At 45.4% G+C, this 12,217-nt stretch overlaps 1 protein-coding gene across 2 annotated transcripts; it reads left to right on the top strand.

Moving 5' to 3' along the window:
• The first annotated feature begins 507 nt into the window (after nucleotides 1-507).
• Nucleotides 508-11,844, top strand: LOC310829002 (uncharacterized protein). Of its 2 annotated transcripts, XM_083707140.1 has the most exons (5): nucleotides 508-793; nucleotides 2,693-2,731; nucleotides 3,878-4,174; nucleotides 8,757-9,077; nucleotides 11,150-11,844. In XM_083707140.1, the coding sequence occupies exons 3-5, from the start codon at nucleotides 3,928-3,930 to the stop codon at nucleotides 11,266-11,268; spliced, it is 687 nt and encodes a 228-aa protein (XP_083563266.1). In that variant the 5' UTR covers nucleotides 508-793; nucleotides 2,693-2,731; nucleotides 3,878-3,927; the 3' UTR covers nucleotides 11,269-11,844. The 2 variants fall into 2 exon arrangements, with proteins under 2 accessions (XP_083563266.1, XP_083563265.1); XM_083707139.1 differs by lacking the exon at nucleotides 2,693-2,731.
• The last annotated feature ends 373 nt before the right edge of the window (nucleotides 11,845-12,217 follow it).

Here is a 12,217-nt window from a genome sequence, read left to right on the forward strand (position 1 = left end):
TAGAAGCCACTTTGGCCAGATCAGCAGGACTCTTCTAACATTTTGTTGTTGTTGTTTAGTCATTTAGTCGTGTCCGACTCTTCGTGACCCCCTGGACCAGAGCAGCCAGGCCCTCCTGTCTTCCACTGCCTCCCACAATTTGGTCAGACTCATGCTGGTAGCTTCGAGAACACTGTCCCACCATCTCGTCCTCCGTCGTCCCCTTCTCCTTGTGCCCTCCATCTTTCCCAACATCAGGGTCTTTTCCAGGGAGTCTTCTTCTCTACTCATGAGGTGGCCAAAGTCTTGGAGCCTCAGCTTCACGATCTGTCCTTCAGTGAGCACTCAGGGCTGATTTCCTTAAGAATCGAGAGGTTTGATCTTCTTCTTGAGGCCCCTTTTTGAGTCGACCGCCTGTGATTGCTGCGTCCTTCCGCTTTCTCATTTCTAGCCTCATTCTACCGCCTTCTCAAATGTTTTGGTTACGAAGGAGGCTGAGCATAGGCAATGCAAGCAGAGATGTGGTGAGCTGGTTGGAACATCGGTTGTTCCACCCAGCAGCTTTTGGTGTCCTCAAGGCCTATGAGCTGAGCTGTGTGCTGTGCTGGGGGCCCAGGTGCAATGCTTTGTGGTGGCTGGGAGGAAAGGAGGTGATGACGGTTCAGTTCCTGCTCTTGTCTGGCAGTCTGGCAGACTTAGGGAGGGACAACTCATCCTCTCTTTGAAAGCAGAGAGACAGTGGTGAAGCAGCGGACCCAGCCATTGGCCTTCGAGGGACGCCGGCCGAGCATGAAATTTGCTGCTTTGATAACAGGTTTGGGGCCTCTCTCTTGTTATAGACAAAATAGGGGGGTTGGCTTTTGCTGCCCTACTCGCCAAGGTCGCCTAAGCCCATGATTGGTCAGAGATGAATAGATGGAGGCAAGACCACGGTAGCCAAAAACTCACTCTCTATCCTTATCCTTCTGGCGGTTGCCTTGCTCCGAGAAGCCATGTTACAGGGAACCAGGAAGAGGGTCTTCTCGGGGGTGGCACCCACCTTGTGGAACGCCCTCCCACCAGATGTCAAACAGAAAAACAGCTACCAGATTTTTAGAAGACATCTGAAGGCAGCCCTGTTTAGGGAAACTGTTAATGTTTAATAGTGGGGTGCGGGTGGCGCTGTGGGTTAAACCACAGAGCCTAGGACTTGCCGATCAGAAGGTCGGCGGTTCAAATCCCCACAACGAGGTGAGCTCCTGTTGATCGGTCCCTGCTCCTGCCAACCTAGCAGTTCGAAAGCACGCCAGTGTAAGTAGATAAATAGGTACCACTGTGGCAGGAAGATAAACGGTGTTTCTGTGCGCTGCTCTGGTTCACCTGAAGCGGCTTAGTCATGCTGGCCACATGACCCGGAAGCTGTACGCCGGCTCCCTCGGCCAATAAAGCGAGATGAGCGCCGCAACCCCAGAGTCGGCCATGACTGGACCTAATGGTCAGGGGTTTAATTGGTTATTGTATTTTAATATTTTGTTGGATTTCCGGCTCAGCTGCCACAAGTCTGCCCTAACCACTGGGCAGTTTTAATATTCTTTTTCTTTGGCGATCACTCGTAGCTGAAAACATTGGCAGCATTAAGATAAATTCAACAGTGTAAATAAGTTTTGACAGATGCAATAACGGAATGCTGAATGGTTCAGTTTTTGTAAAATATGCATGGATTTATGATATGCAAAATGAACCATAGAAAGTTCGCAGATGCAACTGTGGTTGGTTTAATCACGGCTGGAGAGGCGGAGGCGGCCTATGGGAAGGAAGTTGAGCAGTTGAGGGAGTGGTGCAGGAAAAACAACTTACTCCTTAACTTAAAGAAAACAAAAGAGATCATTGTGGACTTGTAATGTAAATTGAATATTCAGCCACTTATTATTGAGGGGAAGTGCGTGGAACAGGTCTCGGTGTTTCGATTTCTGGGAATGGAGTTGAGAGATGACCTAACCTGGGGGGGAAACAGCAAAGACCTGATGAAGAGAGCACAGCAGAGGCTATATTTTCTGAGAATCCTCTGGAAAAACAATCTCTCAAAGGACCTGTTGATGGCATTTTACCATTGCACTTTGGAGGGTGTATTAACTTATGGTCCATGTGTGTGGTTTGGGAGCTGCACGGCCAGGGAAAAAACAATGCTGTCCAGGCTTGTAAAGACTGCGGAGAGAATAACTGGGTGCACTCTTCCCACCTTGGATCAAATCTATGCTTCCAGGTGCCATAAGAAAGCTGCAGAGATAGCGCAGGATAGTGCCCACCCCGGAAATGATCTCTTTCAGCTTCTGCCTTCTGGAAGAAGGGACAGGGTTATAAAGGCCAGGACTAGCCGCCTGAGAAACAGTTTCTATGCAAATGCAGTTCTGGTTCTAAACGCAGCATAAGGAGTCTCTATACTATATTGTATTTTAAAATGGGGTTTCGGAGTTTTTAGGGGGTTTTGAATGTTTTATGTAGTTTTTCAATTTCATTGTTCTGTATGGGACGATGACAAGTAAGATATCGTATATCGTATATCAAAAGGGAAGAAGGGAAGTCACTGATATTTTAATGAATATTTTAAATTGTAAAACAGAAAATTTAGTAATGGTGTGATTGTGAGATAGAGGATGAGTTTATATAAGCTCACCCTCTGTCTCACAAACCACACCATTTCTCGTGATACCTTTCATTTGCTCTTCAGTTTCAGCCTGTCTGCAGATCTTCCTTTGAAGATCAGTCCATGCAGGTAAAGTTAGTTTCCATTTTTGTTTAATTGTTACTGATTTTAGTAAGCAGTTGCAAGGGATGGCCGGGGTGTCAATTTTGTATATGATTAAATTGACAGCTCAGGTTGTTGTAAACAAAAGTTGCCCTTTTCCCTTATGGGGTACCCAAGAGCCCATATAGAGTCCTTACGTAGGTTCTCTATTGGTAGAAGAAGATAACAGAGGCCAACCAGAGAATATTGAGCTAGTAAGCTTGATCTTTATTGATCTGTTGCCACAGGGTGCTCCCCTCACCCGCAGGAGAGAGGAGGAACCCCGAAAAATGGTGCGCAAGGCCTTATAAAGACTTTTGAAATTGCCAACCTGTAGATCAAGACCACCCCTCAGATATACCATACCTACATCACAGAAGGGGTGTAACCTAAGACCACCCCTCAGGTACATCATACCTACATCACAGAAAAGGCGGTCTACAACAGAAATTTGAATGTTGTTTTTCTCCTGTCGTTGTTTATCTCCTGTCTGGCAGGTTACTTGATTGGATTGCCTGGGGAGACTGGCTAGTCTTTTGTAATGATAAATACTTAGTTCTTGGGCCATGTCACAGGCTCACACCCTATTCAAACACAAACATGCCCTTAAGACAGGATTTGTGAAGGAAAAGACAATGGGGAGGCTTTTCCATTTTCCTTTGACCTTGCAGAGAAAACATTTGGTAGTTTGGGACAGTTTGGGAATCAAAATGGCTCCAGGTTGGCCTTCCTGTGCTGATCTATGTATGTGTTTGGTTGGTACACTTATGAACATTTAACATATATCTAAGACCTCAAAATTCCTATCACAAGGTACATCTGACAGCAGCAAAAGGCAGAAATCCAACTGGTCAAATTTACCACTTGTTGGATTTTTGTTGCTGTCAAGTGTGTCGAACCAAACATTCTGGAAGGCTAGCAAATACCACCTTGGTAGTCAAGAAAACCCCAAAACTAAATGGTAGTTGTTGCAAGAATGAACGCATATGTGTTTATATTCATTTGCTTCGATCTTTCCCCAGATAAGATGCCCTCTTTATTCTGTGCTCTTTTGCTTAGCTTCTCAGAGTGTCTTCGTCCTCTGGTTTTCATTCGTTTGTTTCCTGACTGGCTGGGTTTCCTCTCCTTCTCCAGAGATTCCACCTGCAGCAATTCTTTCCTTGGATCCCCAGCACCACATCTACATGAAAGGTGAAAGGGTGATTCTCACTTGTTTGGCTCCTATTGGCCCGAAGGTGGCAGGATACACATTCCTCAAAGAACAGCAAGATCGGACCTTCAAGGAGTTGCCCAATAGTGGAATGGGGCCTTATGAGATGTTCCATGTCAATGAAGATACTGTTGGGAGTTACAGCTGTGTGTACTGGATCATGCCCTCAGGACAGGAAATCTGGTCCCCACAGAGCAACCTTGTCTTTGTAGCCATGGCAGGTGAGCATCTTTCCATTTTGCTGTTTGGCGTTGTCTCGTTGATTCGCAACACAAGAGGGAGAGGAGCACTGTGTTCTGAAAGAAGGATTTCAATTTTTTAATATATAAATTTATTTATTTGGTTTTTCAGATTAAAATTTTACAGTCACATCCAACATAGAAACAAGATTCCAAAGAATCGCCTAGACTTCCTTCCTCCCTTTTCTTTAATCCTATTGTTAATCATTTCCTCCTGCATCTTTTATGATAATCCAAATCTTTTACCTCTCCTTTGTGTCCAAAATTCGCCGTTAAACTATAAGTGTTATTCCAAGCCTACTAACGGTTTTAACTGTTTACAATGGTTTTTAAGATAAATTATAATTTCCCCCCATTTCTTATTAAAATTTTGGTCTCCCTGATTTCTGATTCTTCCGGTCATTTTAGCCGTTTTGGAGTAATCCATCAACTTGATCTGCCATTTTTCTCTGTTAGGGACTTTATCTTCTTTCCATCTCTGGGCCAATAACAACCGTGCAGTCATGGTCACATACATAAATAGTATTTTCTGCTCCCTTTGGATTTCGGCACCTAGAATTCCTAAAAGGAAGGCTTCAGGTGGGGTTTTAAGGAAAAGGTTATTTGAAACATTTTTTTCAACTCACTGTATATCATTTCCCAAAATTCTTTTACTACCTTGCATTTCCACCACATATGATAAAAGGTGCCCTGAAAGAAGGATTTCAGGGGGGGCCACCAGGGGGCGCATTGGAAGATGGCCGACAATAACATCTCTCCGACCCACACGAGGTAATTAAGAGGCTGTGATGGGAGTATGCAGCCTCCCTGCTCCCCCCAAGGGAATGAGGGGGCCTGCCTTGCCAGCGGTGTCCATAATTCATCCCCGGATTCGAAAGAAGGGGGTGTGGGCACTTGGCACGAAGCCCTCGAGTGAGACCCGGCTCTCCCGGACGCTGTCTCTAATTCGCGCACTGGTTCGCATTAGCTCGGAATATATAATTGGAAATATATAATTGGAAAGAAGCTAATGCGCATACATCAAGTGAAGATCGGGAGTAAAGACTGCTGATTAATGGATCTCTGTGAGCGGAGTGACGGGCTAAACAATCATTAAAAGACTGGTATGTTGGAATGAAACGGAAAGGGGGGGAGGAAAAAACTTTTTTTTTATCTTATGTGAGTATTAATAACCCTCCCCTCCAGAAAGAAGAATCGTTGCAAATTATTAATCACAAGCAGGAGATCAAGAACTGTGTGGAAATGATCAAAGAGAGGATTGGTAGAAACACCGGGGAATTGAAAGTTTTATGACGCAGTTACAAATGGTGTTTCGCTAAGACAGGCTTGCCTATAGAAAGACGAGGGGGAGGAGACCAGGATCATCGGAATGTGAATGTATGGTTATCGGTATGTGATCTTGAACTGGCAGAGCCCCCAGAGATATTTGGCAAGCCTGGGGAAATTAACGGACAGACGGAGGAAGTGTTCGGAGGTGTGGATATGGCGTCTGTTCTTTATGTGATATGATTTTTGGAAAGTGTAAAACCCACACAGAGGATGTTTGTTTTCAACCCGCTTGTGAAGATTATCAGAGATCGCAAAGAAAGGAATATTTGATAACAACAAGAAGATGAGAAAAGTAACAAAGAGACTATCTGGACAGAACTGGATAGAGCTGTTTAATTAAAGCAGCAACATGCGTGATGTTTGGTCCCCTTTCGGAGCTTGATGTATGGGTACCCCCCAAAAAAAATTAAAAATCTGACTGTATAATTTGGAATTAATGTGATTTGATTGGCCTGTTAATAAAAATTATATTAAAAGAAAGGAAGGAAGGAGGAAGAAGGATTTCAGACTGCCTGGAAGGTTTATAAGGTGAGCGGGCAGTGATAAGGAAAGGATCAACGTTGATTTACTGAATGAAACTTCCTTCAGAGTAATCATAGTGTGGGAACTTGCATGTATGAATGTTCCTTGTTGAGTTATTAAATGTCAGGTGGCTCTAACTTAAGCCCATTAATTTCACTGGGTCTGCTCTGAGTAGGACTTACTGGCCAGCAACCCATTCTCAGGTCTCAAGGCACAGATCTTTTTGGGAGAGTGCCAGTGGTGTCATCTGGGTGAAGAGTCCTCCTTGCCAAATTTGCACATGGCACAATGGGTCAGTGCTTCTTCTTTCTTCCTCTCTGGCGATCAATCGTAGCCTAGTAAGATTGTCTTCCATAAACATGGTTTTAACAGTGAGTTCGTAAGTGACTGTGGAGGCCAATTCTAGATCCACACGTCCTTCTACAATGCGGACATAGGTTTCCGGGCGGGAGTTGATCACGGTGTGGATTTGCCAAGCGTGCCTTCCTCTTAGCATGTTTCTCCCTTGCGCCCTGGGTTCGAGCGTCTTCAAAGCCCAGGACACCTTTGGTAAAGGCTGTTCTCCAACTGGAGTGCTCGCAAGCCAGTGTTTCCCAATTTTCATTGTTTATACTACGATTTTTTAGATTTGCCTTGAGAGAGTCTTCAAACCTCTTTTATTGACCACCAGCATTACACTTTCCATTTTAAAGTTCGGAATAGAGTACAGTGGTACCTCGGGTTACAGACGCTTCAGGTTACAGACTCCACTAACCCAGAAATAGTACCTTGGGTTAAGAACTTTGCTTCAGGATGAGAACAGAAATCATGTGGCGACAGTGCGGCGGCAGCAGGAGGCCCCATTAGCTAAAGTGGTACCTCAGGTTAAGAACAGTTTCAGGTTAAGAACGGACCTCCAGAACGAATTAAGTTCTTAACCCAAGGTACCACTGTAGTTGCTTTGGAAGACGATCATCAGGCATCCGGACAACATGACCAGTCCAACGAAGTTGATGTTGAAGAATCATCGCTTCAACACTGGTGATCTTTTCTTCTTCCAGTATATGGGCATTAGTTCGCCTGTCTTCCCAAGTGATGTGTACAATTTTTCGGAGACACTGTTGATGGAATCTATTGAGGAGTAGACAAAGTGGGTCAGTGCATCTAGCTATTATCCAGAAGGTTGGTGGTTCAGGCCCACCAAGGGGCAGTTGTGGACAGGATTCCTGCATTGTATGGACTCGATGACTCTTGGAATCCCTTCCAGCTCAACAATCCTATGATTCTAAATTCAGAAAATAAACTTATTCAGGCACACGCTCAGTAATCAACAAAACAATATACCAGCCTTAGACCCCTGAGTTCCCATAGAACTGTCTGACCTAAATATATACAAGTTTCTTATTTTTTCTTTCTCTGTAATTTTTGAAACTTCTAATAAATATCATTTTTTTTTAAAAAAAAGTTGTGACCGGAAAGTTCGGTGAACGGTCACAGAAACCGGATAGCGAGAAATATTTGTACAATCGGCATCAGAAACCCACGAAATGCTCACAATTGTGTACGGAGCTGAAGCCATAACTCGAAAGACAATGTATGAGTGGTTTAAGTGTTTCCTTGAAGGGCAGCAAATGTTGACAGAATCAGTGAGTTATTGATGTGGGATCGGCGTTTGTGCGTCCGAATGATGGTGGAAGAATTGCATATTCCACATGAAATCATTACTGAGGTTACTGAGTTGTCCCACCCTCCATATTCTTCCGATCTGGCCCCACCAGATTTATTTCTTTTTCCAAAACTGAAATCTCCACTGAAAGGGCACAGATTTCCCAACATTTCACACGTCCAAGCTGCTGTGACGGGAGAACTGAATGCAGTACGAAAAGAGGACTTCTCCAGAAGTTTCCAACAGTTCCACGAACGTTGTCAATGGTGCGTTATATCAGAGGAGGCCTACTTTGAAGGCCTGTAAGGCATGTATGTTCGAATATTTCTCGCTGTCCGATTTCTGTGACCATTCACCGAATTTTCTGGTTACACCTTGTAGTGGTGCATGCTCTGGTTATCTCCCGCTTGGACTACTGCAATGCGCTCTACGTGGGGCTACCTTTGAATGTGACCTGGAAACTGCAATTAATCCAGAATGTGGCAGCTAGACTGTTGACTGGGAGCGGCCGCTGAGACCACATAACACCAGTCTTGAAAGACCTACACTGGCTCCCAGTACGTTTCCGAGCACAATTCAAAGTGTTGGTGTTGACCTTTAAAGCCCTAAACGGCCTCGGTCCAGTAGGAACGTCTCCACCCCCATTGTTCTGCCCGGACACTGAGTTCCAGCGCCGAGGGCCTTCTGGCGGTTCCCTCACTGCGAGAAGCAAAGCTACAGGGAACCAGGCAGAGGTCCTTCTCGGTAGTGGTGCCCACCCTGTGGAACGCCCTCCCATTAGATGTCAAAGAGATAAACAACTCCCTGACATTCAGAAGACATCTTAAGGCAGCCCTGTTCGGGGAAGTTTTTAATGTGTGACATCTTAGTGTATTTTTTGTCTTTGTGGCTGGGGAAACCCAGCCAGATGGGCAGGGTACAAATAATAAATTATTATTATTATTATTATTATTATTATTATTATTATTATAGCTTCCTTTACAGGCCACATGGACCACAAGCTTTTAACTACTAAGCTATGTCTAGGTCACCTGCTCATAACTTCTCCTTTGCGAATGATTCCTCCAGATCCCCCTCTTTTTCCGGTGCTGAAAGTGGATCCTCCGTCTGGAGTGGTGAACGAAGGGGGCTCCCTGCGCCTCACTTGCTTGGCCAATGGGACCATAACTGAGAAGAGATTCCATTTCTTCAAGGATGGTGCTGAGATGGCCACCAGTCATGACGTATCCAGAGAACGTGCAAATACCTCCCCAAACACCTCTATGGGCATCTTACAAGCCAAGGTCAACCACAGTGGAGAATTTGCTTGCCGTTATGAGGAAGCGATTGGTGGCCGGTGGGTTATGTCTCCATGGAGCAAGACAGGGAAAGTCGTGGTGAATGTCCCAGGTGAGTCATTTTGGGGAAGTGAGAGCCATCTTTAGCAGTAGTAGCACAATCCACTTTGATGTGTTGTGTGAAAATGAGGCTATCAATATGTCTGGTCTTCCACAAGGGACACAATTATCGCCATCTTCTTTATTTCATATGCTGCGTCTCAGCCTTCATGCTTGGGGGGAAATGGAGGGGGAGGGGGGAGGGATGGAGATGGAGATGGAGAGGTCCGCTCACATTTTATCTTATGTTTAGAGAAGTTTTCAATATTTAATGCTGTACAGTGGTACCTTGGGTTACAGACGCTTCAGGTTACAGACTCCGCTAACTCCGCTAACCCACGGAAATCGTGCTCCAGTGGCCCGGCGGCAGTGGGAGGCCCCATTAGCTAAAGTGGTGCTTCAGGTTAAGAACAGTTTCAGGTTAAGAATGGACCTCCAGAAGGAATTAAGTACTTAACCTGAGGTACTACTGTATTGTTTTTAACAATTGATTGGGAGCCGCCCAGAGTGGCTGGGGAAACTCAGCCAGATGGGCGGGGTATAAATAATTTGTTGTTGTTGTTGTTGTTGTTGTTGTTGTTGTTGTTGTTGTTATTAATTATTATTATCCGGTGGGTGTTGTTGCAGCCAGTCAGCCGAGCCTCAACACTAGGGGGAGATACGCAGCCTTCCCCCCTGCGTCACGGCCAACCGTGTCATCTGTGCTGGGGACAGCCCCAGTCACTCTGCGGCCAGAGTAATTATGGCTGCAGACCATTTAATTTTGGTGCGGCCGGCAGACTGGCCCCCTCTTCCTTGCCTTTTCGTCGGATCACCCAACCCACCCAACCACCCTCTTTTCATGCTTTGCTCTGATATGACCTTGCTGTGCCAGTTGTCGGTCGCCATGTTGTTGGGGCCGGTTGGAATTTTTCCCCACTTAGCAAATTGGCACCGGCCATTTGGTTTTCGCCTACCTAGTAGCAATCGTCACAACCTTGTGGGTAAGCCTTCGTATGGTTGGAGGGGAGGTTGCTGCCTCCCCTGCCCCTCCTTAGTGAGGGTATCCTGTTAAAGCAGCGGTTCTCAACCTGTGGGTCCCCAGATGTTGTTGGACTACAACTCCCATCATTCCTGAGCTCTGGCCTTGCTAGCTAGGGGTGATAGGAGTTGTAGTTCAATAACATCTGAGGACCCACAGGTTGAGAAAGGCTGTGTTAAAGGGATCTGCGGTGTGAATCCTGTCTTAAGCCTGGGCGTGGGCTAGGGCCATGTCACAGCCCCTATGGGGACACCTCGGGGTGCCCCTATTTGATGTAAGTTATAGGGCACCCCCTATCGGTGGTTTACCCTTAAATGGACTGCCTGCAGATGGGCAGGAGTCAAGATATAGTCTGGCTTCACCCCAATGCCTAAGCCAAATCGCTCACATCTGTAATCAATAAAGTCGTGGCCTATTTGAACCCATAATCCAAAATACTTTGTGTAGGTGTGTTTTATTGTTCTCTTGGGAACTTTGTGGCTCGGGTGCCTTGTCACGCAACTGATCTCTGGCAACCTTTACATACTGAAGATGTTTTAATAGGGATTGTAAGGTATCGATAGTACAGTCATACCTCTTGTTATGTTCGGTTCAGGTTAAGTTCTTTCAGGATACGTCCCGCGGCGACCTGGAAGTAATGGAACGGGTTACTTCCGGGTTTCACTACTTGCTCAAAATGACCGCATGCGCATGCGCAGAGGCGGAGAATTGCTTTAGGAAAGCTTTTCATGTTTAATAGGTTATTGTATTTTAGTGTTTTGTTGGAAGCCGCCCAGAATGGCTGGGGAAACCCAGCCAGATGGACGGGGTATAAATAATAAATTATTATTATTATTATTACTATTATTATTATTATTATTATTATTGCGTTCTGCTCATGTTGTGAACAGGTTTCCGGAACGGATCCCGTTCGCAACCAGAGGTACCACTGTACCGTCATTAAAGAGATAAAAATCAACATTCCAAGTTCTTGGGACCTTTTTCAAATGACGTCACGCCTTCAGGACGAAAGACCCAAGCGAAACACAATGAAAAAATAACAGATTCCTCTTTATTCCTTTCAGGTCAGGGGCCATATTCATCAGCACCATCATCACCCATACCAAATCCATCTCTGCCCCTGGGATATTTGCGCTCGGCTCCTACTCTCCTGATTCTGATGGTCCCGCTCGCTTTCTGTTGAAGGAGAAAGAGGAGCGAAAGATAATGTTGGGGCTTTCAGGTGTCCTCTTTCATTCTGTGCACGACCAGGAAAGCGGTTTTTGAGATGCAGCGGGGACAGTTTCCAGGATGGACCCAAAGTCTATGTCAGCCCTGTCTATCATTGGGGGGGGGGGGGAGTGTTCCAGAGAAAGGCCTTCTCCATTCTGGTGCCTGCCATGGGGGTTCAGGGCATGGGGTCACCTGCCCTCAGAAAATGATTGCTTGGTTTTCATGGAGCATTGCTTTGCATTTACAATATGACCTGTTTGGGTGTTTTCTTTGTCATTAAAGGACTCTTTCAAATAAATAAGCAAAGCAAAACTTCTTTTGTTTCAGTCTTAAACAAACGAAACTCTGTAGGTTTCTGGACAGGGTAGGGCCCTACCAGTGTCGGATTTATGTACAAGCTATAGTTTAGGGCCCCACTCTCTTGGGGGCCCCAAAAAAAATTTAAAGGGAAAAAACTGGATGTACGATTCCAAAATATAAGATAAAAAACCAGATTATGAGTCTTTGTAAATTGTGTTTCTAAAGGAACTTTTGTTATTGCCAAATGCCAATGGGACTGCATTATTAATTTTGTTATGAATAAAAAATCTTTTTAAGTTAGAGCTTAATAATTATTTCACTATTAATATAAAAAGGTAAAGGGACCCCTGACCATTAGGTCCAGTCGTGGCCGACTCTGGGCTCATCTCACTTTATTGGCCGAGAGAGCCGGCGTACAGTTCCTGTGGCCAGCATGACTAAGCCGCTTCTGGCGAACCAGAGCAGCGCAAGGAAACGCCGTTTACCTTCCCACCTATTTATCTACTTGCACTTTGAGGTGCTTTCAACCTGCTAGGTTGGCAGGAGCAGGGACTGAGCAACGGGAGCTCGCCCCGTTGCGGGGATTCGAACCGCCAGCCTTCTGATCGGCAAGTCCTAGG

Source organism: Podarcis gaigeae (genome assembly GCF_964106915.1).
Source record: "Podarcis gaigeae genome assembly, chromosome: 13".
NCBI lineage: Eukaryota > Metazoa > Chordata > Lepidosauria > Squamata > Lacertidae > Podarcis > Podarcis gaigeae.

Bases quoted from the DNA above. Each gene is read 5' to 3' on its own strand.
- LOC310829002 (XM_083707139.1), top strand. From the start codon at position 769: ATGAAATTTGCTGCTTTGATAACAG. The intron at 794-3,877 runs GTTTGGGGCCTC...CTCCTTCTCCAG, and splicing joins ATTTGCTGCTTTGATAACAG to AGATTCCACCTGCAGCAATT. The intron at 4,175-8,756 runs GTGAGCATCTTT...TGATTCCTCCAG, and splicing joins TGTCTTTGTAGCCATGGCAG to ATCCCCCTCTTTTTCCGGTG.